The 27,818-nt window shown below is 47.3% G+C and overlaps 1 protein-coding gene across 1 annotated transcript in view; it reads left to right on the top strand.

Annotated features, from left to right (window-relative positions):
* The first annotated feature begins 309 nt into the window (after positions 1–309).
* The window catches only part of MEX3C (mex-3 RNA binding family member C), a 49,396-nt gene continuing 21,887 nt past the window's right edge, over positions 310–27,818 (top strand). Inside the window, exon 1 of the mRNA XM_053292724.1 lies at positions 310–1,901. Coding sequence (XP_053148699.1) covers positions 488–1,901 — 1,414 coding nt within the window. The 5' untranslated portion in view covers positions 310–487. The remainder of the gene's footprint in view (positions 1,902–27,818) is intronic.

Raw genomic sequence — 27,818 nt, 5'->3', positions numbered from 1 at the left:
CCAAGCCCCGAACTCGGGGGCTGAAGAACAGGCTGTGGGGCTGAGCCGCCTCTCGGGAGGGGAGCCTTCCTTTGTCGTCGTCTTCTCCCTTCCCTCGGCGATGCCCCCCACCCACCCCGCCCATCTTCTCGGTCTTTGTTCCTCCCGGCTGGCTCTCACGCCCCGATTCCTCGCGCCCGTCCCGCCGTCCCTCGCCTCCTCCTCGCTCTCCCCTTCCCCGCCTCCCTCCTTGCCCGGAGCCCGGCGGTGGGGAAGCGGTCGGCCAGAGAGAGCCGGGGGGCAGCTGGCCAGGCCAGGGGCGCAAGCCGCAGCAAGAAGCCCTTCCTCCGGCCCCCAGCCTCCGCCGCTTCCCCTCCCTCCTCCGCCCGGGCGGTTGCCCTCTTGCTTGCCCCGTCACAATACGCGCCAGGCCCACCCAACAATCCCGGGCTGCCCTCCCGGCGGCCGAGATTGGGCTGGCCAGCGGAGGGTGCCTGCGCGCGTGTAGATGGTGCCCGAGGGGACCCGGAGGCGGGAGGAGGAGGTGGTGGTGGCGGCGGTGGAAAGGAAGCCGCCGCGGCCGCCCCTGCTCGCTCGGCGCCGCCCTCCCTCCGCCCCCCGCGCCCTGCCCAAGCAACGCCGGCTGCTCCTCCTGCTGCTGCTGCTGCTGCACCGCCGCCGCCGCCGCCGCGACCCAATCGCCCGGCTGGGAGAGCGGCGCGGGGCGGGGCTGGAGCTGCCTGGGCCGCCGCCGCCGCCTGCGGCCGCCGCTGCTGCTGGAGCCGGCGGGGGGAAGCCGCCATGGAACAAAAGAAGCGCTGAGCCGGGCGGGGGCCGTGGCGGCGGCAGCAGCAGCAGCAGCAGCAGCAGCGCCCAGGCCGCGACCGAGTCACCTCACGCCCCGCAAGAGGAGGAGGAAGAGGCGGAGAGGGAGGCCGCCGCCGCCGCCGGAGGAGGAGGAGAAGCGGCGGCAACAGCAGCAGCCGCCGCCGCCGCAGCAACATGTCGCCCAGGGCCGCGTAGTCGGAGCCCGCCGCCCTCGCCGCCTCCCCCCGCCGCCGCCGGCCCAGCCGACGCGCCTCCTTCGCCGGCCATGCCGAGCGGCAGCGCCTCGCCGTCGCCTCAGGAGGAGTCGCCCGAGCTGGTGCTGCTGCTGCCGCCGCCCAGGCCGCCGCCGGGCCTGCTCCTCCAGTATCACCAGCAGCACCGCCGCCACCAGCACCCGCCGCCGCCGCCTGCTCTGGCCGCTTCGCCTTCCCTGCCCGACACGCGGCTGCTGAGGGATCGCCTGGCCGGCTTGGGCCTGCGGGAGCGCGGGGGCGAGGAGGAGGCGGAGGCCGCCTCACGCGGGGAGCTCCATGAGGCGGGCGACGGACGAGGAGGAGGAGGAAGAGAAGACGAGGAGGAGGCGGCGGCGCCCGGGGAGGACGGAGGCGGCCACGGCGGGGACCTGGAGCTGGACTTGGAGGAGCCGCCTGAGGACGACGACGGAGGGGGCGGCGGCGGCGGCGACGACGACGACGAAGAGCAGCTGCTGGAGCCCGGAGGGGGCGGCCCGGCCTCGCTGCTGCTGCTGTCGCCGCCGCCCGGCTCGCCCCCGCTTCTGCCGCCGGGGCTGGGCTCGGTCTTGCTGCCGCCGCCTCCCTCCTCCGGGTCAGCCTTCGAGGCCCCCGAGGTGGTGGGGCTGGGCGGGGCGCTGTACGGGCCCGGCGACGATGTCCACCCCGGGGTGATGGCGGCGATGCTCTCGCAGGCCTACGGGCCTCCCGGCGGAGTGGTGGCCGTGACGGCGCCAGGGGGGCCCCCCGGGCCGGTGCTGACCGGCGAGCAGGCGGCGCTGCTGAGGAGGAAGAGCGTCAACACCACCGAGTGCGTCCCCGTGCCCAGCTCCGAGCATGTGGCGGAGATCGTCGGCCGGCAAGGCGAGTTGGGGGGCGGGGCGGAGGGAGGCCTCGGTGGGGGCGGGGGCCTCGCCAGCCCCCCACCCACCCACAGCGCCCAAGGGTGCCAGTTGCAGGAAGGGGTCCCAAAGTGGGTGGAGAAGAGGCTGTTAAAGGATGGAGGAAGAATAGGGGTGGGGGAAAGGCTTTGCCAAGCCTTATGGAAACGTTGGGGGGATTGTTGTGGGGCTGCTCTTTCACACACACTTACCTGGGGAGTGGGAGGGATCGACCCCCTTAGCCACACTGGCCATGTTCACACAGCCTTTCAAATCTAGGTTTAATGTGGGTTGCCACCTTCCAGCATGATTGTGTGGACCCACACCAAGATGGGAATCTCAGGTCCATCTTGGACCTTTGTACGGTGGTCGCAATCATGCTAATGTCGGTAACTCACACTAAACCTAGATTTGGACAGTGGTGTAAACAAGGCCAATGAGACTGACTTCAGAGGAAGTGTGCATAGGGTTAGGATGCAAGGGGTCAGTGAACTGGGGAGGGCAGCTTTGTGGAGCAGGGTGATGTGGTGGTGGTGGTGGTTTCTCCCATAGGGAGAACGGCGGGGGAGAGAGTATGGAGTTAGGATTGACTTGGGCCTGAGTTAGAACATTATATTCTGTGTGGCAGGACATTTGACCCAAATTGGAAGTGTTGGTGTCCTAGGATGGGGGCGGGAAGTGATCACCAGCATTAAGATGGGGAGGATAGTGGCTGGCTGAGCACTGTTGGTGAATCTGATGGTTTCGGACTGAACACTCTATGAGATTGGTTTGTGTGGCATCAGAGAAAGGAGGACACAATGAGGTCATTCACACAATCAAAAAACTGTGTTCTACCCGGGTTTGGGAGCTGTGTGTGCTCCCAGTTTTTGATTGTATGGAAAGCAAGGTAGGAGGAAAACCTGGGCAGAGATGATTGTGTGGAAACATGGTAGGAGGAAAAGCTACCCAGGTCTTCCTCCTAATTTGCTTCCACACAAGCGAACATTGGGAGCACACACAACTCCCAAACCTGGGTAGAACACGGTTTTTGATTGTGTGAACGACCGTGCTGAATTGCAATTGACAGATTGAAGAGTGGGTTGAGAATATTAGGTGGCCTGCCTGGTTGAAGGGATGGCAACGGAACTCCAGGAGGGTAAGGCTTTTTAGTTTGGCAAGGATGTGTCTGATGCCTGTGCGGGCTTCAGTACTCGTGTGCTGCAGAGTAAGGGTACCTGTGCAAGAGAGTGGATTGATGCTGGAAAGAAAGGCCCCATGCTTTTAATACTTAATGCAGGAGGACTCTGGGCAAGCTTGGGCATGTTTCACAGAGCGATCGGGCAAATTTTGGTGACTCCTTTTACAAATGATTGTACTTTAGTGCAGGGGTTCCCAACCTGTGTATTCTCTAAAGCGTGCACATGTGCAAGCACTCACAAGTGTTTTGATGTCCACTCAGTTAATTTTAGATTCGGCTCAGGTTGAATCAGGATGGCCCCATTCTGAATGCACATGTGCACACACTGCCTTGATACTGCCGCACAAAACAGAACTACAATTTATTGTAGTTGGGGATGATGGGAGATGTAGTTCAGCAACATCTGGAGTACCACTGGTTGGGAACCCCTGCTTTAATAGAATGGGTAGTAGAACTGTATAGGCCTTTGTGGATGCTTCCTAAGGCAGTTCTAGAAAGGGACACCAAGTTGTTGCTTCCAGTCAGGGCGGTGATGGGAATAGGGTGGAGCAGAAGGCTTCTTCAGGAAGTGCAACTGCATCTCATTTTTTCAGAGGGGAGGGGGTCTCCAGCCTCATGTGAAATGAGCTGGTGTAGCCTGACTATGAATCAGGATATCTGTGCTTCAGATTTAGCTTCTAGTGGTGTGCATGGGACTGATGCCTGCCAGTTCGAAGGGGGCGGGGTGTCCTCTTTGAAGACAGGGGAGGGTGCTCTTACCCCTCCTGCTGCATTTCCCCTGCCAGCACTGCCTTTTAAAACAGTCTGGTGGGGCAGCAGCGTACCTCCCTGCCGCCCAGGTGCCTCCTCGGACTGGAAGTGAGCGCTGTGTGTGCACACATTACGGCATGCGCACGCACACTGGCAACTTACGTCACTTCCAGTCCGAGGAGGCACCGGGGTGGCAAGGAGGTGTGCTGCCGACCTTCCGGACCATTTTAAAAGGCAGTGCCGGTGAGGAAATGCGGCGGGAGGGGTAAGAGCACCCTCTCCCGTCCTTAGAGAGATCCCCCCCACCCCACCTTCAAACCAACCAAACTGCCAGTCTTTCTATCTGGTTCGGAAGCCCATAAAGGTCTGTGCACATCCCTATTAGCCTCTGCCATGAACTCACTTTGGTGGTCTTTGGCAAACCATTTCCTCTCAGCCACAACTGCAGCATGGGGGTGATAATACTTGTTTTGCTCACAGGGTTGTGAAACCTTTGTATTTATACAAATGTTAATTATTATGGTTGTTAGGAGACCTAGGTGGGGCTAGAGTTTCTAAGTTAGAGTAGCAGGGCACTGGAACACGTAGCGGTATGGTGGAATCTCCAGGATAAGGACAGGTTAGACAAGAACTTGGTTAGGATAGTTGGTGGATTCCGCCCCTGAGGCACAAGGGTTGGTTAGAGGACCTCTTCCGATAACTTCCAGTCAGAAAGCTAGTGTCGTGTTGAGGTGAGGGTTGAACTTCTGCATAAGTTTCCAGCCTCCTGTAAAAAGCCAAATAAGATCCATCATCCCCAGAACTCTTTGGAGGAAGGGTGCGATAGAAATGTCATAGATAAATGCATTAGTAGTCCATGGCCTTTGAGAGCATTGAGTACTTCAGTAAACAAAAGAATGGGACAAGATCTTTGAGGGTTCTTTTCAGCGCTATGGCTCTGCGAGTGCTTTTGTGGAAGGAACTGATGCTCCTTGTGACACACTATGTGATGATGTACTACAAGCATCACCACATAGGAAATGTGCTACTTTGTTACAGTTAGGCAAGCCTGTGTAAAAAGTGACCTGTACCTTTGTATGATAGTATTAATGTAGGGTGGGAGCAGAGTACCGACAGCAGAATATAAGAAACTATACACTTTCTTTTTTTTTTAACACTGGCATAACCAAAACAAACATGATTTCGGAGAGATTGCTAGAAAGTAACTAACAGGCAGAATGTGAGTAGAGCTGAAGCATTGAAACTATTGTTTTCCGTTTCATTTAGAAGCGGTTTCTTGCTATCCAGTTTAATCCTATGCATTTATACTTGGAAACAAGTCCACTGATTTTAATGGGGCTTGCTCTCAAGTTTGTGTGTGTGTGTGTGTGTGTGTGTATAGGATTACAGTTTAAATTTGATGTTTGATGTCCCGTCCCCCCCCCCCCCCCCCCCCGCCGCCGCCGCTTGACAAATCCCAGGAGAGTGTGCATTCACATATCGGCCAGATTTACCCCAAAGTCCTAGCTTGGGGAGCACTTCACACACGATTTGGGTTTCACATTGTGTGTTAAGAGTGTAGCCTGATTTATACCCAGTGTTGTTGTTGTTTTTTGCAACGGTTTGCAGGGGCAACTTAGAACTCGCAGTAAACTCACTGTAAAGCCTGCTGTGTGAAAAACACCCAGGTGTCAGGGAGCCATGGTGACTAGAAATTTAACAGTGGAGCCTCAGTTGCTTTATTAGTAAAATCTTGATTTGTCCCAGGCAGCTCTGTTTCTGTTCTAAATATATGTAGAGGATAAAAAGAAACCCAGTCCCCACCCCCACCCCCCCGGGCACAAAATCCATCACTAAGTCCAGTAATTTGGTCAAATGTCCATTGTCTGGCTCCTAGATCCAAGGAAAATTTGTCAAGGCCTGCTATTAAGTATTCCAAACTTCCATATAAGCGCAAAACAAGTGAATGCCACTTTTCTTCCTCTTTTCTTCTCCATTCCCAAGCAATACAATCAATTGTCCAATGCTTTCCTGCCACCCCAGTCCTTTTTAAAGCTAGTTTCCCATCTGTCCTTGTTTTGTCTGGGAATACAATAACCTGAACCTAGTAGGAAGGCGCTCTTGAGGGGTGCAACAAAGCGCCAGGCCGATGTGATCTGTGGAGCATAAAGAAAAAGCTGAAATTGTGTGGTTGGGTTTGCAGACACAAGGACAGACTTTAAAAGCTGTGTAGTTCATCACAATGAGTTCCAAGTAGTTCTTAAAGTTTTGTGTGTCTTTTAAAAGACAAAAGTTTATCCTTGATTATAACTGAATATGAAATTTCCTAACCTCAGGCCAACTGCTGCAAGCATGCTAGTAACTACCACTGGAAGAAGTCAATTGTCTTCTTGGGGGCTGAATGAAGTTACATGCTGTGTCTTTTCATTTGACACATTTCCATTCCTGCTGAATCAGATTGAAAATGAAATGCCCAGGGCTTCACAGTGAGCAAACTGAAGAAGGGGAAATATGCCATGTTTAATGTTTGCCTGGCCAAGGTCTCTTGTCCTTCTGCTTCAGCTTCCTGTTGTTGCTTGTGCCAGGTAACTTGTTCTTCAAACCATGCTTTCATGATAAGCACCCATCTTGTGATGTCATAAAATTAAGCCTTATCACTTCCTTGTGAAAGGTATAGTTCTGTTAAGCTAATCAAAGCACCATTGCACGTGTGCATGTTTTATATATGAAAAACATTGGTTTGTCAGTTAAATAATTTGTAGTTTATTAACCATCTTCCTTTTAACCAATTAATGTAAATTGCATTTGCATATTACAGAGATCTTGATATGAGTGACTTTTTGAGATACTGGACATGTGCATTGTTAACTGTTTAAGAAGTCATTATTAATTGTTAAGAAGAAAAATGTTGTTGTTGGTTCTTTTTCATTCCCTATTACAGCAACACACCAGGACCAAAATAGCCTTTAAAAGTAAATAAATGTGATTAACACACAGCCCCGCCAATTAAGATTTGTCTTGATCGATACAAATGGGCCCCCATCAGTTAATCAACTAAAGTTTTAGTTGATTGATCTTTCAATTAATTCACACAATCCTATTTTTAAAAAGTATGTGGCTAACCTTTTCAGATATTTACCTTCAGAATTAAATGAGCATCTAAACCAGGCATACTCAATTTAGGACCCCCCCCAACTGTTTTTGGACTACAACTTCCATAATCCGCAGCTAGTTGCCAATAGCCAGGGATTATGGGAGTTGTAGACCAACATCTGCAAGAGGGCCGAAGTTGAGCAGCCCTGGTCTAAACTAAAGATTCTTCATGTAAATTTGTCACAAAATTATTGTCCTGAACTTTTGTGTGGGACAGAGTATTATTTATTATCTATATATTTCTCTAAGACATACCTGTGGCTAATCCCATGTGTGGCAGCACTCACAAGAGTTTGCAAGCAGCTGCCAATTAGCTATGGGGATGGGGGAGAAAATGGTGATGGCGACTGGTGGAGAGGGCAGCCTCCCCCTCTGGCCCACCTGCTAGCCAAAAGGCAGGAGCGTGGGGGGGGGGATGGCGATGGACGAGCAGTGGAGTGGGCATTTCCCTTCTCTTGTTCTATTGATGCTGTCCCATATAGGTTAACATGCCTAATTGTAGCGGCTAGATCCTACTGTCTGCCTTTGCCGGTGGGTCAACACCCTGGTGTTCTTTGGATTAACGTCCCTTAAGGTTGGGGTCAGCGCCTTTTCAGTAGGGTGATACCTGTTGCCTCTCTGGTCCTCTTGCCTTATCACAGAGCACCATGGTCAGCAGTCAACTTGGGGTGGGTTGGGTTTCCAGTGTTGAGGTAACTAATCTTCACCTGCTAGGTCCCTGTTCTCTAAGTAAACGTGTTCTCTTCTCAAACATTGTAACTGATTATTTTTAGGCAACTTGGCTTAAGCTATTCCTAGGTAAAACACAATGTTTTCTTACTTACCCACTCACACTCAGTTAAATAAAGTAGTGTGGCTCTGCTTAAGCCAAGCATTATTATGCAAATGTATGTGTGACAAAATCCTTACTCTGAAGACATAACCATCAACAGATCAGATTATCCCATTTTTGCGAGTGTGTGCACAACTCACCCCCCCACCTGGTGTGCCAGATCTGTCCCCGACATTGCGTTCAAATTTGGTCTGCACACATAAGTCAAAATTGCATAGTTACCTCGATTAAAACTGTTGCTCAGATGTATAATTTTGGCCTATGTGCATTGGATTTTTTTTGGTCGAAGACTGTATTCACAAGTGATGGCCCCATGTGGATGGCTGGGGATATTGGAGACAGGGCTGGTGTGCCAGTTGGGCATGGAAGGCAAGCACATTCATGCTCCCCTTATGATAACTGGCAGGCTGGAGCGTGGAGCCACCCTGGAACCCTGTTTTAAATCACATATGTACACTATAAAACTTCAGATAGCCTATTGAAGTGGTAATATAAGCCCCTGGTGGCGCAGTGGTAAAACTGCCGCCCTGTAACCAGAAGGTTACAAGTTCGATCCTGACCAGGGGCTCAAGGTTGACTCAGCCTTCCATCCTTCCGAGGTCGGTAAAATGAGTACCCAGAATGTTGGGGGCAATATGCTAAATCATTGTAAACCGCTTAGAGAGCTCAGGCTATAAAGCGGTATAAAAATGTAAGTGCTATTGCTATTGCTATAATATAAGAGAACCGCTATAGAAACCTAGTTTGAACATAATATGCCTGCTCTTCTGTCCCTTCTTGTTTTGCTAATGTAGATGTTCCCCATTGCCATGCTTTTTTATCTGGTTGTTCTCTTTCCCTCCCTCTACCCCCATATTAGACTCCTATTTGCTCTTGATTCTTATTTATAGCTTAGCTGTGGATCTTGAGTCATACATGAAGGTAGAAGATCTGGAGGGATTGTGGCATTTGGTCTGAGTCAGGGATGTGTGTAAAGTTTATTTTTAGTTATTTTTCACCTTAGATGTTACTTTGGCTTGTATAAATGTACTTATTTTTCCTCTGCCACATAAGAACAGCCTTGCTGGATCAAGCCCAAGGCCTATCTAGTCCAGCATCCTATTTCACACAATGGCCCACCAGATGCTTCAGGAGAGCCCACAGGCAAGAAGTGAGGACATGCCCACTCCCCTGCAACTGCCATTGAGAGGCATTGTGCCTCTGAGGCTGGAGTTGGCCCATAGCCACCAGACTAGTAGCCATTGATAGACCCATCCTCCATGAATTTGCCTAAGCCCCTCTTAAAGCCATCCAAGCTCGTGACCATCACCACATGACAAAGAATTCCATAGATTGATTATGCGCTGTGTGGAAAAAGTACTTCCTCTTGTCAGGCCTAAATTTCCTGACCTTCAGTTTCATGGGATGACCCCTGGTTCTAGTGTTATGAGAGAGGGAGAAAATTTTTCCTTTGTCCACTCTCTCCACTCCATGCATAATTTTAGACCTCAATCATGTCCCCCTGTAGTCACCTCTTTTTTAAACTAGAAAGCCCCAGATGCTGTAGCCTAGCCTCATAAGGAAGGTGCTCCAGGCTCCTGATCATTTTGGTTTCTCTCTTCTGCACCTTTTACAGTTCTACAGTATCTTCCATAAGATGCAGTGACCAAAACTTTACACAGTACTCCAGATGTGACTGCAACATAGATTTGTATAAGGGCATTATAATATTAGCATTTTCATTTTCAATCCCCTTCCTAGTGATCCCTAGCATGGAATTTGCCTTTTTACCCCTGTCATGCACTGAGTCAACACTTTCAGTGAGCTGTCCACCACACCCTAAGATCTCTCTCCTGGTCAGTCACTGATAGTTCATATCCCATTCGTGTATATGTGAAGTTTGGGGTTTTTTGCCCCAGTGTGCATCACTTTACACTTGCTTACATTGAACCACATTTGCCGTTTTGTTGCCCACTCCCCCAATTTGAAGAGATCTTTTTGGAGCTCCTCACAATCTGTTGTGGATTTCACTACCCTAAATAGTTTAATGTCATCTGCAAATCTGGCCACATTACCCCAACTTCTAGATCATTTATGAACATGTTAAAGAGCTCTTGTCCCAGTACAGATCCCTGGAGAACCCCACTTCCCTCCATTGTCCATTTATTCCTACCTTCTGTTTCCTTCAACCAGTTACCAATCCACACATGAACCTGTCCCCTCATCCCATGACTGCTGAGTTTACTTAAGAACCTTTGGTGAGGAACTTTGTCAAAAGTTCCCAATTATACAATCAAGCCTCTGTAGCACTGTTGGGTTCTTTACCCTGATCAAAAGGTAAAGTTGTTGTTGTTGTTGTTACATTATATCCCACTCTTCCTCCAAGGAGCCCAGAGCGGTGTACTACATACTTGAGTTTCTCTTTCACAACAACCCTGTGAAGTTTTTTTCCCCTCTCAAATTCGATTTTTATTGATTTTAACAATAATAATATTGTCATTCATTACAATATACACAAAAGTGGACTTCCCGCACACCTCTCTTCGTGACTCATCGGCTATAAAGTTTACCCTTGCTATAATAATAATTCAAAACATAAATTTAAACCCTTACAAACACAGTTAATCTACCCAACCTGCAGTTTTTTACTAAATTTCAAACCCTGCTGTAAAGTCCATAGTAGGGAAATTATCCTTTAGATACAACAAGAATGGTTTCCAATCTTCTTTGAAGCCTTCCAAATTTTGATCTCTTATCAGTGTTGTAAGTTTTGCCGTCTCCGCATATTCCAAAATTTTTATCAGCCAATCCTCTTTTGAAGGCAGTTCATTACTCTTCCATTTCTGTGCATATATAATTCTGGCCGCCGTAGAAGCGTACATAAAAAATGTTAAGTTGTAGAAATTACACCTTGTGTTATCCCCAGCAGGAAGGATTCTGGCTTCTTAGGAAATGTCATTTTAAATATTTTCTTTAACTCATTATATATCACAACAGCCCTGTGAAGTAGGTTAGGCTGAGAGAGAAGTGACTGGCCCAGAATCACCCAGCTAGTTTCATGGCTGAATGGGGATTTGAACTCGGGTCTCCCCGGTCCTAGTCCAGCACTCTAACCACTACACCACACTGGCTCTCATAAGTGCTGTCTCAAACAACCTCCACCATGCTCTGCGAAAGCCCGGCATTGAACCAGGGACCTTTAGATCTTCTTCTAACACTCTCCCAGCTGAGCTTGTTGTGCCTTTGAGTCAGTTTCGACTCCTGGCAACCACAGAGCCCTGTGGTTTTCTTTGGTAGAATACAGGAGGGGTTTACCATTGCCATCTCCCGTGCAGTGCAAGATGATGCCTGCTGATTAGTAGGGCTGAAATCTTGCTTGGTTACAAAGTTGATGATTTGAACTTCTCACAGCACTTAGTTACTTTACACCTTTGAACCCAGTTCCTTCCCAGAACTGTAATTCACAACCCAGTTTTTATTACACACTGTCCTAATAACCTAGTCCTTTATTTTTAAGACTGTCTTATCCTTTGCAGATCATCAGGTCAACTCCTCTTTGACACCATTCCTACCCAGACCCAAATCCCCACTCTGCTCTGAGTAGCTGCAGCTCCAACTCCCAGCTTCCAACTGAATTCAAACTGCTCTGTCCCCGCCCCACCCACCCCAGCTACTGGGCTTTAATCCCTCCATACCCAGACAACTTTAACTATTTACACTCCAATCTCTTTTCATCGCAGGATTTATATCTTTGAAGTAGAAAAACAGGAACTTCTATTTTTTAAAGAACATTTTATACAAACATAAATGGGGGGAAACAGTGGTGTGTTTCTCTTCTTTTTAAGACCATTGCAGACAGAAAGAGTAAGGAATTGGTTGGCCACTTAGTACAGTGGGTGGTAGTTACCAAAGTAGTTCCACCTGCAACTCACCTTAAAAATGTTCTAGCTTTCATTAGTATCAACAGATAAAAGCTGCCTTGTGCCACATTTACAGGAATGGCAAGATGGAAATAAAACAAGTGGAAACATAGCCAAATGCATTATTTCCCCAATCTCACTTCTAAGCACACCATTTCTTCTTTACATTGAGGGATGAATTGTTATGGAATACATACAGTATATGTGCCATCTGTTATAAAAGTTGAAATGCAAACTGCTCTTAAGCTGCAGTCCTTCGGCTAGGGTCCTAAATGTTGAGCAATTAGCCCTTCTCCAGTTGGGTGGTGGGTTTTTTCCTGTAGTACATTCACAGGAACCTGATGCCTCTTTAAAAAGGATCCAGACAGTGCTATTTGCACAGGAATAGGGTCTTACTCCACTATGGTTGTTGGCGGTGGCGGCTGCTGCTGTTTTTTTTGTTTCAGGTTCCTGCTTTTTGACTTGTATCCCCAATATATAGTTGCTGTTGCAAGGATCATGTCATAAATCAATTTATTACACCAAGATGAAATGTCTCTGCATTTATGTGCGCGCGTGTGTGTATTTTACAATGAGGTACAATCAGAGTTTGACAGGCAGGGAGATGAGTGGTAAGTAAATAGTCCAACATTTGTGCATTTTAAACAGTTCTCAGAATTGCACTATGCTGTTTGCAACTAACAAGCAAAAGTTTTCCACTGAAGTGGCTGGGCTGCTCTGTATCTATGGCCTAGCAATAGTTGTTGCCCTGCTGAAATACTGCCGTGGTGAAAACTTTATCATTTAATACAGTATTCCTGGAAGCTCCTAAAATGTTCGGAGCACTGTATAATTCTATGATTAACCAGCATTATTCGCTCCTTGTAGGCTTTTAGTAAGTATGTATGATACTACAAGGAAAAGGGAGGTGGATGTGTGAGGAGGAAAAAAATGTCAAATACTGGGCAACACAGAAGCAGAGCAACTAAACAAAGTATTTAAGAATGACATAAGGAAGAAATTGAAGGGGAAACGGAGAGAAAAGTAGACTTCTAAAAGCTTTCAAAGAAGGAAAGAGAAGAGGTCAAGCAGAGGGAAGGAATTTCCAGGAATAAGAATCTGATTAGTACTTGCTGTCAAAAGTGGCTGGGGCTGCATGGGTTTTCTTTATCCACACCCACTTACCAACAAGCCTCACCTGCATTGCCAACCATGGTATGGTACACAAGTAGTATAAAAGGGGTGGTTACAGCCTTGGAAGAGGAACTCTGCTGTGGTTTAGGAAGAGGTACAGAGTGAGTGAGTGTGTGTGTGTGTGTGTGTGTGTGTGTGTGTGTGCGCGCACACACACACACACACACACACACACACATGCAGATGACTTAAGCCACTTAAATATTTGGTTTCTTTAAACAATTTTGAAGATTGGTCAAAATATCCATGTGGAGGCTTAAAAAGCCCATTTTTGGCAGTGTGTTGCATGATACAGTTGCATTCACTAAGCAAATCAGAGTTTTGTAGCAAAGGTGGGGTTGTAGGAGGCAAAGCTATCTGCCACTTTGTGACTGCGAAGGTGTTATAGCTCACATTTTGAACATGGAATCATTTCAAGCAGCCTACAGTTAAAAGGATATTGGGCAGCAGGGCTATTGAAGACCTATGGTTGTGACCCTGGAGAACTGCCACTAGTCCGAATAGAGAGTAATAAGCCTGGTGGGCCAATACTCTGATTCAGAATAAAGCACCTTCATATGTTAGTAATTCTACTAATAATAGTAATTGTAATGTTGGGTGACAGAATTTTTACCGTGCTGTGCAAATCTGGAGCCAAAAGCCTCACACTTTTGACTTCACATGGTGTTGCAATCACAGAGGAGCCCATACTTTCAAAACCATGCATATTAGTGAGTGGAGAAGAGTGCTTTTTGCAATCTTACCAAGGTGTCCAGATGTGTTCATAAGGGGATTAAAACCATTCATTTGAGCAAAACGTTAAGGATACCTCTTGGAGACCTGTTCCTGATTGAGTTATCACAAGAATTCCATCAGTCTTTAGCTGATGGTGAGCCCTTTCTCAAGCTTGGAGAAAAGGGCTCTAAAGGGGCAAGGGGGTGAAGCCATGAAATGCTGACCTCCCCTGCAGACGAGCCATTCCTGCTGGCTGGCTGAGCGGATTGCTCACCCAGACAGTCACCTGCTGCTACTGGCAGCTGGGAAGTTTGGGGGCTGAGAGGCTCCCAGAACTCCCATAATGCCCCATCTGAGTGCGCAATGCATTATGGAGAGCCTCCTGATGCAGGCCAGAAGGCTCTTTGTGTGTAGGTGCCGTGCGAAGCCGTGCAGCACTGACACATGGTCATTTAGCCTGCTTTCTGGGAGCCCTCATGCCCAAAAGCCAGGCTAAGCGGGTTTGCTGCTGCACCACCGCTGGGAGCCATACATGCACAACCCAAACCAAGCTGGGCTTCCTTTGCCCAGTTTTCGGGGGGTGGGGTGCGTGCGCAAATAGCTTCGGTGAGTGAAAGTGGGTACCTATGCATGTAAAGTTTAGTTTGGGCAGAGCACAGAATGTTCAGGGAAACCATCAACACTAGACTTCCTACTGAAAGACTTGCATTATCATTTCTGCCAGCACTAAACCTATAGGCCTATGAGGCAGGCTTGTAACCTTTCCAGCCAGAACTGAGGCCATGAAGTTAGGCAGTGTCAGCTCCCTTCTGTGTCTCCCAACTTGATTGACAGTTCCTTGTTTGCGACAAATATAGCTTCTGTAATGCTACAGAAAAGTCCGTGGATTGAAGGTATATTGTCCTTAAGATCTTTCTCAGCTGGCATAAATAGTAAGAGTAAATGTTAACAGAGAAGACCTCTGATTTAATTGTAAACTGCCCTGAGCCATTTTGGAAGGGTGGTATATAAATCAAATTAATAATAATAATTATTATTATTATTATTATTATTATTATTAATTTTATTTTTAAAAATCTGAATAAATTCCCCACTCAGCTGTCCATTCTTACCCACACACTGTCAGTCTATCTGCTCTTTGCTCAGTGAAAAGTATTTGGTTTCAAAAGTAGTTTTAATAGAGGACGTTTGGGAGGGTGAGCACTTTATAAGGCAAAACCGAAACTGATATAAAACCAGTTTTCTTAGAAGGAAGGAATTGTAAACTTTGCATTGTGTAATCAATCCTTTGTAAAATCCACATGTAGTGGAGGATCAGTCTCTACTCTAGCAGCAATTAGCCATAATATCTAAATGAAACCTCTGTGTTCAGATGCTGAGGACAAGCAATGAAACATAGAAACACAGGACGTTGCCTTCTACTGAGTCAGACTCTTGGTCCATCAAGCTCAATATTGACCTTGGCTGCCAGCAACTCCAAGCACTGTTCCCTCTAAGGCGTGCGCACACTCACAAGCTTTTGGATGTCCTCTCAGTTCAATTTAGATCCCGCTCAGGTTCAATCAGGAAGGCCCCGCGGATTGAACCTGAAACCTCATGCATGCAAAGCAAATGCTCTATTCCTGAGCTATGGCCCCATCCCGCCAACACCATTGTGCTTGCCAACCTGCCAAACAGGGTCAGACCCATGCAAAACTTGTGCCCAGGGGCCAGTGGGAAGCTCAGCCGTTCACTGGCAGCTCAACAAGGGCCTTGAAAACTCTGTCGCTATGTATGGCCATTGCCCTCATGCTCAGCTGGTGGACTTCCTGGAGGCATGTAGCTGGCTAGAACTTAGAAACAGGATTCTGGACTACCGTGATCAGAGATGTTAGTTTTGAACGGCATATAAATATGTTAAAGAAATAAAATAAATGATCCCTTGCCTTGATCCTGCAGAACTGCTCTTATCAAGGCTGTCCTTTAGAAGGGCGAATCGGGGCGGCTACCCCAAATCCTGCACCATCTCGAGCTCCATGCTGGGCCCCTCCCCTGAAGCAGCTGCTTTCCCCATCTCTTTCCAGCCAGTCACTACTTTCTCAGCAGGCTGCGGCAGGGTGTTAAAGTACAGAGCAGCAGCAGCGGGTGAGGGAATTCTTCCTGGCTGGCCTGGGTGGATCTGGACTTTTAACTCTAAAGCGTAGCTGCCAAGCAAGTAAGGTCACACTCTGCTTGACTGGGGCAAGTGGTGCGTTCAGCAGGCATTAAAGCGGGGCTAGCACAGCTGTGAGATGGGTGAAAGTGGGTGAGTGAGGTGCACGCTCCCAGGCCTAAGGGAAGTGGTGCTGGCCCAAATCCTTCGCCACACTCTCCTGGCTCAACTTGCAGCCGGTTCACTAGATGGAGGGCTTTCTTTCTCTCTTGCAAGCCCTCCATCTAGTGAACTGGCTTCAGGCCGGGCTTGGAGAGCCTGATTAAGGGGCACACACAGCAAAGGAGGCAGAATGACCGGGCCCCTCAACATGAGAGGCATCACTGGAGCACCGCACTTGCTTACCTTTGCCCTGGGCCCCATTCCCCTTGCCCATAGGGCGGCCCTAGCTCTTGTGTTCAGATGGTGCCAGCAACAATATTTGTTCTGCAAGAAGTGAAAACGAAATTCAGCAGAATTAATAATTGGGATGGAGACTGTTTAGTAGCAATAATAAAAGTAGTCGAGCAATCTTTACTATGAACGATTATCAATGACATATCTTAACGTAGATCTAGGTCCAGGTGAACATTAAGATTGCAGTTCATGTCAGACAGTTTGGTGACTTAACAGAAATGTGATCCCTTAACAAAGCAAGATAATTGCACAGCTTGATGACAGATATCTTAAAGACTAAATTAGTATAAATTTAAAAGTTGCTGCTGGTGTATTGTTTGAGAATGTGCGGAATACTCAAGGATTATAGCTTCCTGATTCTGAAATTGTTATGGATTCAGCAAATTAGGGGCCAGATTGGATTATACCAGCCCTTCTGATCTTTTGATTAGGTTTGTGTGCGCACACATCTCAGCCCCTAGGCATTGTCCCACAAATAGATAATCTCATGGGGATCCTTCTACCTAAACAATGCCAACATGCAATTTAAATAGTACTTTAATATGGTGTCCCCCACTCCACACAATTACGCAGCTGTAGAGCAGCAGTGTGTGTGTGCGCGCACGCAAATGCTCCTTATGGGATTGAATGGGTTGACAGGCTGCATCATCTGAACTGGCCCATAGTCTTCCTGCCTTCACCTGATTCAGGGGTATACATCATTTGTTGTTCGTTCAATTTCTGGAGCTCCCAGGAAATTTAGAGTCTTGCATTTGGCATAATTGATAGAGGCTGCTGCTGGCGTGACTGCAGTAAGTTTCTCACAGCTCCATTCAGTTTTACAAGAGGTTTTGCTCTGTGTTATGTGATACAAAGTCATTCTGAATGACCTTGTGCCCCAAATGAGCAGAGTTCACAATACGCAGAGGATTCAGAACAGGAACGAGAGTGAGTGACTTCTCTTTGAGAATAAATTACTAGCCATAGCTTGGTTTCCTTTCAGCCCTGGTTTGGTGGCAGGCCCCGCCTATTGCACAAAATGATATCACAAACTAATACTGTAGTATCATCTGCAAAGGAAGAGGACCAGACAGCCCCAACTGAAACTTGTGGGATTCTTTCCAACTCTAAAACTTTCACGATAAGGATGTGAAAGGAGGGAGAAAAAGAGATGCTTCACCAACAAGCCTAGGTTTTTTTGTTTCCTAAATCCCCAAAATAGAAGTCAAGGTGCAGATGGAGTAGGAATGGAAGCCCATAGATTCATTTGAAGGTTCATGATACAGTTCTACTGAGGCTAAGCAACTTTTGCCCCATTTAAGCTACTTAGGTGGGAGACTGCCTGGGCACCAGATACTGCTCTTAGCTCTTTGGAAGAATGACTGGGTGTAAGTAAGAAACAATAAAGTAAGTGGTTATTTTGAGAGAAAATATATATTGAAACATAATTCCAATTGACAATGTCTTAAACAGTTGACTGAGTAATATTACACTAGGCCGTGATTCCTTTTGTGAATGCAGGATAGTGTGCAACTGCTTAATACTATACCAAAATACTAGGTATTGAGAAAAATACATTTCCTAAGGTTCTGATCTAGAGATCCCGCATGTATTTGTACTTGCTGGGTTCTTCTCTGGTCTTCTTGACCCACAGCTCCCTTCATACCAGATAAGTTTGTTAAACTCGCTAGGAGATAAAGCAGAGGGATGTTGGAGGTTGACAAAGTTGGAGAAAAAGAACTTGTGTACTCAAATCTCCCAATTTGTTTTTCTGATTGATGGTCTATTAACCAGAATAGGTTAATATTCCTAACCTATTAATAGGGATAGTTTAATATTCCTATAAAGCTATTAGGTCTAAATATACCTAATAGTATTTATATATGCCAAGTAGGTTCTAGAAGTCATGCGGTGTAGCAAAATAGTCTGTTGGGCTTGGACCAGGATTCAGCTGTGAAGCTCACTGGGAAGTCTGTGTCTCTCCGCCTGACCTATTCCTTATGGTAGTTGTGAAAATAATATGAGAGAATCCCATGTATGGCACCCTGAAGTCCCTGGAAGAATAATGTATATACCACTTAAGTACATTTTGGTTTTAAAAGGTAACAACTGTACAGATGTTATATTCCTTTCTCCCCATCTCAGGATTTCCTTTTCTGCTTTCATACCTACTCCAGAAAAGGAGAAAGCCCCTTTCACCATGCCTCAGTACCTTATTTGCAAATAAAGGGAGAAAATGAAGGGAGGGGAAGCAATCTGTGAAAGTGTGAGGCCGAAAGGCTACTGAGGTTTTCTGTGTGTGGCCTGCCGTGCAGTATCTACTGTGGGGAGGGTGAGTGGGTGAATCTATGGGCTATTAAGTGGCATAGATAAGGGTGCTGGATTTGGACCAAGGAAATGGGTTCAGATTCATTATCAGCTGTGAGGCTTGCTGGGCAATCCCAGGCCTAATTTACTCTAAGCAGGGCTTGACAAATCCCAGGCACCAGGGAGCCATGGCACCTTGAAATGTAACTGTAGCACCTAGAGTAAGATATCCAGAGGCAGAGTTATTTAATAAAATCTTGATTTGTTCCAGGCAGCCCTATTTCTGTACTTAGTATGTTACTTGTAAAAGGTTGGTAAAGAGCCATCTAATGGTGCAGCAGGGAAATGGCTTGACTACCAAGCCAGAGGTTGCAGGTTCGAATCCCTGCTGGTATGTTTCCCAGACTATGTTTCCCAGACTATGAGAAACACCTATAACGGGCAGCAGCGATATAGGAAGATGCTGAAAGGCATCTCCTACTGCACAGGAGATGGCAGTGGTAAACCTTTCCTGTATTCTACCAAAGACAACCACAGAGCTCTGTGGTCACCAGAAGTCAATGCCAACTTGATGGCACACTTTACATTTAAAGAGAATTCCATTTATGCTCCCCCCATAATGTCTGTCTTAGTCTGGTAATCTTGTCAAATGTCCATTGTTTGGCTCCTAAATTTTTGGGCTGGCTCCTAGATCCAAAGAAAATATGTCAAGGCCTGTAAGGATTCTTGTAAGGATTGAATGAGATAGTCCCATTTATTCTGGCTTGAACTTTTGGGGAGGAAGAATGGCATACAAATGTGCAAATAGACTTAAAATATGTTTCCTGAGCAAGATTTATATTTTGCGCTGATAGTCAGATATGGGAGGGAGGAGGAGGTTTTGTCAACATGTTGGAGGGAAAAGATGAGACAGTCAGTTCTGGTGCAAGGAAACAGAAACGAGGCTGTGACGTGGGGTTGGACATCGTGCTGATTCAGGAAGTTCTGTCGCCCATGATTCCTGCTCACATCCTCTCTAGTTTCAGAGCCTTTTGGCAGACGCTGGCCGTGTGTGATTTGAGTTTTGCTTGACAGCTGTGAGGGCTCCAAGCACTTCTCTCTGCCTGTTTTCTGTAGGGTGTTTAAAAAAAAAAAAAAAGGCAACAGAGTTCCCAGAGTGTTTGGAAGAGGCCAGGACTAAGTGACCTGAACACAGCCACGGAGGTTTTGGCTTCTAACCCTTCTGTCTGCTTTGTAAACTTTATGACTAATGGCCCTAAATGCCCTTTTGATTGTAGAATGGAGTATGAGCGAAAACTGGCAAACTAACCGAGCATTTTGAAAAAGTGTCGACTAAACAAAAATCCTTAAAATTTAACTGCATGTGGTTACTTGTATACCTGAATATTATGTTTGTTTATACTAAATAAATGTATTATTAATAATAAATGTCTTATTGAGTAGGGCAGGTGCCAAACTACAGTCAGACTTTTTGCACAAGACTTAAAATTATTAAAATCAGCACTCAGTTGCTTGGGTAGTTGTTGCTAACATATTGGTACACACAAGCCATGTGATGCTTTTTAACTTATGAGGAGAAATGCGGGGGCTGTTCTCCTTTCTCCAGTGGGAACAGGCAGAGCTGCCAGCAGTGGTGTAATTATGTCTCCAAGATCCTTTTGCCCTTGCCATTTGGGTGCAGAGGGCAGACATGGCTAAGAACAAGGGAAATAGATGAGACAAGTTAGTCATGGGTAACTAAAGTCTCATTCACCTGAGCAGGACCTTTTCTGCATCCTGCCCTGTATGTTGCCATCTCAGTGAAGAATAACTAGATTTTGGAGTTTCAAGGGGCTTTTGCAGTCTTCTAGACCAACTCCCAGCTCAGTGAAGGAAACTGCTACATCATCCTTGACAGATGGCCATCCAGCCTGTTTGACACGTTCTACTGAGGGAGAGCCTGCCACTGCATGAGGCAGACTTTTCCACTGTCAAATCGCTCTTACAATTAGTCAAGACATTAGGAAGAATTTCCTGCTTCCATGTAATTTCAACCTGTTGGTTCTTAGGCTGTAGGGATGTGCACGGAACCGCCATACTGCAGTCCGGCACTGGGGTGGGGGGTCACTTTAAGAGCGGTGGAAGGGTTTACTTACCCTTTCCGCCGTTGCACCGTAATTAGTAGAGTAATTGGGGCGGCAGGATACCTCCCTGCCACCCCTTCCCCGCTGCGGCTCTGCAAAGTTCCAAGTAATGCTTTGCGCGCGCGCACGTCAGTGACGTGAAGCGCGCGCACAATGTGCACACACGCAAAGCATTACTGGGAGCTTTGCAGAGCCTCAGCAGGGAAGGGGTGGCAGGGAGGTATCCTGCCGCCCCAATTACTCTACTAATTACGGCGCCACAGCGGAAAGCGGCGGGGGGGTAAGTAAACCCTCCCGCCGCTCTTAAAGCGACCCCACACCTCCAATCCGGACCACCCAGGTCCGGACTGGTCCGGGCCCATCCCTATTAGGCTGCCCTCAAGAGGGCAGTTAATAAATGTGGACTAGGTGATGCTAATCACCTAGCCCACGTTTTATCAATTTGTTTGCAAAGATAGGTGCTATTCTCTCTCTCTCTCTCACACACACACACACACACACACACACACACAGGCTAAGGAAGCCCAGCCTGTTTTTGCCTGCACATGAGAACTGCCGGGAGCTGTGTGGCTCCCGACAGCAGCATAGCAGCAAACCATGTTAGGGTTAAGGGCATGAGTGTGCTCTTGCCCCTGGGTGACTGATTATGTGTCAATGCCACGTGGCACCTGCACACAAATAGCCTCCCAGCCTGCATCAGGAAGCTTCCCATAATGCACAGCACACTTGCACTTTTGGGAGTTCCACTTATGGGAGTTACAGGGGCCTCCTGGCCCCCAAACCTCCCAGCTCCCAGTAGCAGCCAGCGAACGTCTGGGTGAACAATCCTGCCAGAAGGTAAGGATTGCTCGCCCAGCCAGAAGACAGCTATCATCTGCGTGGGCATGAGCGTTCTAAGGCTTCCTCCCCTGCAGCATGGAGCCCTTTCTTCCTGATCGTGAGAAAGGCTTCATAGTTATTTATTTGTTTAGTTATTTTATTTAACACACAAGTGATTTTCGGCCCGTTAAATAACGGGCGCTAGTAAGCGCTCCGGGCCCCCCGCTGCCATTCCCCCTCCTGCCGCCAGCCTCCATGCCACGGCCGGTCTCCCCGGCCGGGCAAGGGCCCCAAAGTCTCCCCCCCGCCCGGCCTCGGCGGCGGCGCCAGGCTTCAGCCATGGCTCCGCCTCGGCCAGCTTCCCCTGCCGCCTCTTCCCCCCGCCCGGCTTCGCGGCGGCCGCTTCTCCTCCCGGCCATCATGGCCGCCTGGTCCCGGCAGTCGTGTCTCCCTCAGCCTGTTCTGGGCATGTGCTCCGCGCATGCCCAGAACGGCCAAGGGAGGCGCAGACACATGCCTTGGTGTCCACGGACGGACACCAAGGCTTTTATTAGAGAGGATTTTTATACCGCCCAAAACGCAAGTTCTCTGGATGGTTTACAACAAAACAATACAAACAACCAATAAAAAGATTAAAACATTTCAACAATTAAAATTTAAAATGTTAAAACTATTACAACACAATTAAAACAATATGTAATTAAAAGCCTGGGTGAATAAGTGTGTCTTGACTGCCTTTTTAAAAGTTGTAAGAGATGGGGAGGCTCTTATTTCAGCAGGAAGCGTGTTCCAAAGCCTCGGGGCAGCAATGGAGAAGGCCCATCTCCGAGTAGCCACCAGACAAGCTGGTGGCAACTTCAGATGAACCTCTCCAAATGATCTCAATGGGTGGTGTGGTTCATAGCAAAGAAGACATTCTCTTAAATACTAAGGGCCCAAGCTGTTTAGGGCTTTAAGGGTTATAACCAAAATCTTGTACTTTGCCCAGAAACTTTATCAGCAGCCAGTATAGATTTTTTAAGATAGGAGTTATATGGTTTCTACGAGATGACCCAGAGACCAACCTGGCTGCCGCATTCTGGACTGACTGCAGTTTCTGGACTACATACAAGGGCAGCCCCAAATAGAGCGCATTGCAGTAGTCAAGTCTGGAGGTGACCAGCAGATATACTACTGTCCTGGGGTCATTTATCTCAGGAAACAGTTACAGCTGGTGTATCGGCCAAAGCTGACAAAAGGCACCTCTGGCCATTGCTTGACCTGGGACACCAGGGAGAGTTTTGTGTCCAGAAGTACCCCCAGACTGTGTACCTGTTCCTTCCGGAGAAGTGTGACCCCATCCATATTGTGAGAGACTTTATTTTGAAAAGTTTTCATTCATTCACTCTAAAGAATGCTGTAAGCCCCTCTGAGCCTTTTGGAAAGAGCGGGATATAAATGTAATAAATAATAATAAAAGAACAGCATTTCCTGACACAGGCAGGCAATTTTTGTCTCTGTGTTGAAAGGGGTTGCTGAATTCTCTATGTTGAATTATGGACTCCATCACCTTCTTCATGCCAAAGATAATGATCGTGCCATTGTCTACAGTCGGGCAGAAACTATTCTTGAGATTTAATCTAGAATACATTTTTATCCTGTTCAGTTCACTTCTGTTTCTGTTTTAACTGTTTGAACAAATAAACTGGAGACTGAAGCAAGTGGAAGGGTTTGTTGCCAAAGTCCTAGGTTCTCAAACAGCAGGGCAGGCTGCCCTTGGGGAACAGGCTTGCTTGTACTCTTTCCAGCCCCGCCCACCCCCAACAAAGAGGGCCCTGTACTTGGTCATTACAGGGCTGAACAAGGGGTTCTAGTGGAGCAAGAGGCTGTGCATCAGAACTTGGCAAATAGCAGCAAGAAGAAGCTGCAGCCCACCTCCTGTCTTTCCAATGGATGCCTAGGGCAGCCTGGCAGACCCCATTACCACCACCTTTTCATCTCCTCAGCCTGTCAGCCCTGCCGAGACCAAGCCCTCTCCTGGCGCTGGTGTGTATTGTGAGCCCTAGCCAACACATTCCCTTGTGGCCTTCAGAGATGGGCTCCACAGCTGAGGAAACAAGTAAGTTGGGACTGTGGTACACGAGAGTTGCTATGCAAACGTGAGAACACTCTTGGTAAAAAAATTTAAAAACCTAACAGCCCTTCATTGATGTCCACAGCAGAGGATTATGTGCACATACATGCATGCAAGGTATACCTGTGTACAAAAAGTTTGGAATCTTGTCTAAAAGCTAACTCTCCTTTGGAACATGCCCTACAGGTTGGTGCAAAAGTAACACGGATCTCTTTACTGTGATTTGCTAACTGAGCAAAGAGGCACCTTTACATAGGAACAGAGAGTGCTGCCATACACTGAGTCAGACCATTGGTCTGTCTAGCTCAGTATTGTCTTCACAGACAACAGCCCTCCAGTGGCTGTTGCTAGTGTCTATCTTATGTTTGAGATTGTGAGCCCTTTGAGAACAGGGAGTCATTTTATTTTTATTTTATTTACATCCATGTCAAACGCTTTTGGAACTTTTGTTGAAAAGCAATATATAAATATTTGTACTAGTAGTAGCGATTGAGACCAATGGGCTGCCTGAACATGTACTCTACCCTCTGCATAATAAATTCATTGCTCCAGTCTTAAACTTCTATCCGTGCATACCTCATTGCCAATATGAACCATGGTAATCAGGTTTCCTCTTAGCCATGATTTGATACTAGGACTTGAAGTTGTTTACAATTCTGTTTAAAAAGGAACCTAGTTAGTATTAACCTTGGAGATTAACACTAGAACTTGCACTTGTTAAGACAGGAGGGGGAAAATTCACTCTGAAAAGTAAAGTGTGGGACAGGGGCACCCAGCTGCTGCTGTTCTCTTAACCATGGGGGGGGGGTGCATCCCCATCATTATCTTAGCCATATTTTTAAAGCTGATAAAGCTTTTCTCTAAATACCATAAATTAAAATGCTGAAATCAATCTCAGCAAAGCTGGATGCAGGTTTCCTTTTTTTAAAAGTGTATTTCTCCTCCTTGGGTGGGGGAGAAATGGTAGCTTACCTGCTTTGTGTATTTACACATCCTTCTTTCCTCTCCCCCCCCCCCCGCCCAAGTCAAACTCTGAAAGTAGTTATAACTGCCATCGAAAAAGCACTCCACCCCATTTTGTGTAATTAATAATGTTGTGAATTTAGGACTCTTCTGCCTGTAAAGCAATTGTTGTAAGACTAGTTGAGCCAGTTGCTGGCACTGAAAACCAAACCAAGTAACACAAGTTCCCTTTTTAGGGGTCACCATCAAAAGAGCTGGTCCATCTCGCTCAGGATTGAATGCTATGACTGGCAGATGGCATTCCAGTGGCTCAGACAGCAAGCTCCCCCCCCCCCCCCGCACTGTGCCAGCTAACATTGTTTAACAGGAGGGTCTAGGGACTTTGTGCATGCATGGCACATGTTCTGCCACTACGCCCTAGCCCCTCTCAATGAGGAACTATAGCAGGGATAAGCAACCTATGGCATGCATGCCAAAAGTGACACACACTATGATTTTAAGTGGCACGGCGGACAGACCCCTGACATTTTCAAGCTGCTTGGAGGACAAGTGGGAGGTAGAAGCAGCAGTGGCAGTGCCATCCGTGGCTGGTTGGGGGCAGTGGCACCTCTGGAGACAGGGGGCAGGGCTGGGGCAGCAACTGGCATGGCAGGTCCTCGGTGTGAGTGGGAGCACCTGAGACAAGGTCAAGAAGATCTCGCACAAGTATGGGAGCCAGTGTGGCGGGGGCCTGCCCCTTCGCCCAACCTGTGTAGACTGTAACCAGATGTTTAGAGAAGCCTTCCCTCATGCTCGGGGGCTGCGGTGTTGGAGTATGCAGCGGGGAGGGAGGGAGTGTGCAGGCTGTCTTGTCTGGAGTGCATTCTGCATCTTGCCTGTGCAGTTGTTGATGTCAAAGAGTCCACAGCAATGAGAACTACTCTTACAACTTCTAGAGGGGACCAGATTGATTACTACCTTCCTTTTAACTGCTGTGTCTTTTCTTCCAAAGGATTTCTTTCTTTTTATTGTGTTTCTTCCAGTTGGCTTGATATGAAAGGGCATGCTTAGTCCTCAGGCGATTCAGGGTGAGAGAGATTTATCTTGGGGATTAATTGTTGGTTGCTTAAGAAGTGGGTATCCCTTCTCTTTTCTTATGGGCTAGTTTCTCAAGAAAGCCATGTATAAATGCATGCTCTGCACAAGTGCTGAATTTCAGTTTGGAAATGGTAATAGTGGCTCCTTGACAGACGTGTCTCACAGAGACTAGCACAGGCTTGTTCTGTGCAGCAATCTATATGAGGAGAGCTGCCAGACTTTTTTTTTTTTAATCCTCTGTAGGAAAATGGCTTCTCAGCCTGCCAGTGTGGAGTAGACAGATTTGTCCCTGTATGAAACCTTTTATGCAATGAAACTGTTAGAGGAGCCACGCAAAGGGAAGCCTGTGGAACGAGGACTGGGCGTACTGAATGGAAGATACGAAGGACAAGGCTTTCTGCTCCTCTGGAAGGAGATAATAGCGCCTATTCATGCATCATTTAACAGCACACTGGAAGTCCCACCTGGAGTGTCACTCACTCACACTCTCCCCCAACTTGCTCATAAGTTCAGACATTTGTCTGAAAAGATTAATGCTGTAAGCATGATGGCGGGCACTTCTGTGATTGGCAGGCTTGGAAGCCAGTGTTCCCTGTAACAGGCATTCCCAGATATTGTTAACTACAACGCCCAACATCCCTGGCTGCAGTGGCCTTTGGCTGGGGATTCCTGTCACTGTTGGGCGCCTGAGCCTTCTGATCACAGAAGTGCCTGCCATCACACAGCATTAGTCTCTTTAGCTGAATGCCTGTAATTATGAGTCACGTGCCAGGGAACTGAGTAAGTGGCATGCTGGGTGGGATTTCCAACATGTTTTTGGATCCTGTCCACAAGTACGGCCTCTGTTAAATAATATCTGGATAGAGCTAATGCTGGGTTTGTGGGTTGGGAATATTAGGTGTGGTGTTAGGAAACAGAACTGGCAGCACTACTGTAAGCAAGGGTGATCAGCTAGTGATGGCGTTTAAGTTTCAGCCAGCAACTCTCCCCACCCCACCCCCGTAATGTTTGAAATATTGCTCTTGCTTTGGTATTGATGGTGTTTTTTCTTGTCTTGGGAGAAGGCCCAGACTAGAGTCTTAATACAAGGACTAGAACATCTGTGGCATGGCCCCGACTGTTAGGAATTCAGTTGTTAAGTGTATACTTACCACAGGGCAATGCAATTATGTGGGGAGTTAAATCTAGGAATGAGTTCTGCCACCTCCCTGCAACCAATCAGAAATGTGTGGGAGTAGTGTTGTGATAAAACTTGCTTTTCCATGTGCCTGCATGCTATAGGTAACTGACTCTCACTGTAAGTGCATGTACCCTGCAGTAAGTTTCTAAGCACCAGCTAAGTCCCCTGCTAACTGAGCAAAGAGGCACCTTTTAAAAGTGGTGATTCTCTTTATTTAGCAGGGGGAGAGCAACTGGCCCTATCCATCTCCAGCACAGCATCCCTCCAGCGGCTGTTGCTGGTGTCTGTCTTATGTTCCTTTTTATTTATATCTATGTAAACCACTTTGGGAACTTTTTGTTGGAAAGTGGTATATAAATATTCATCATGTTGTCATATCATATATCACTAGTGGTCATTTGTAGAGATGTGAAGACCTGGGGGGAAACTGGAAAAATGGGTGGGGGCAGGGTGTGTGTTTTTATTTTTGTTTGTTTTGTTTTTTCATTTCCTCCCATGAAAAATGGGGGGGGGATTTATTATGAAATATTTATTACTCATTTAAAAAATAAGCATAAAATGTTTAAGAAAAGGTGTTCAGATAAGAACATAACAGCCCTGCTGGGTCAGGCCCAAGGCCTATCTAGTCCAGCATCCTGTTTCACACAATAGCCAACCAGATGCCTCTGAGAAATCCACAGGCAAGAGCTGAGAGCATGTGCTCTCTCCTGCCGCTGCTCCCCTGCAACTGGTATTGAGAGGCATCTTGCCTCTTGGACGGGCATTGTGTCTCTCCAAAACTTCTTGCTTGCTTCAGATACTTCCATCTTCTACAGCTTATGAAAGATGTTTCATATATGTTTTGAAATAACAGGGTTGTTGTGAGGAGAAGCCTAAGTATGTAGTACACCGCTCTGGGCGCCTTGGAGGAAGAGCGGGATATAAAATGTAATAAATAAATATAAATATACCAGATCAAGAAATAAAGGAACATGTGAAAAGGTAGAGTGGCTTGTTTCAATACAGGCGATTCAGTTTCCATAAGTCAATACAACAAAAATGAAGGATCAGAAGAAGCAGAAACTGCTGATAG

This window comes from Hemicordylus capensis, chromosome 2, assembly GCF_027244095.1.
Source record: "Hemicordylus capensis ecotype Gifberg chromosome 2, rHemCap1.1.pri, whole genome shotgun sequence".
Lineage (NCBI taxonomy): Eukaryota > Metazoa > Chordata > Lepidosauria > Squamata > Cordylidae > Hemicordylus > Hemicordylus capensis.
This window is presented reverse-complemented; position numbering and strand designations above follow the sequence as displayed.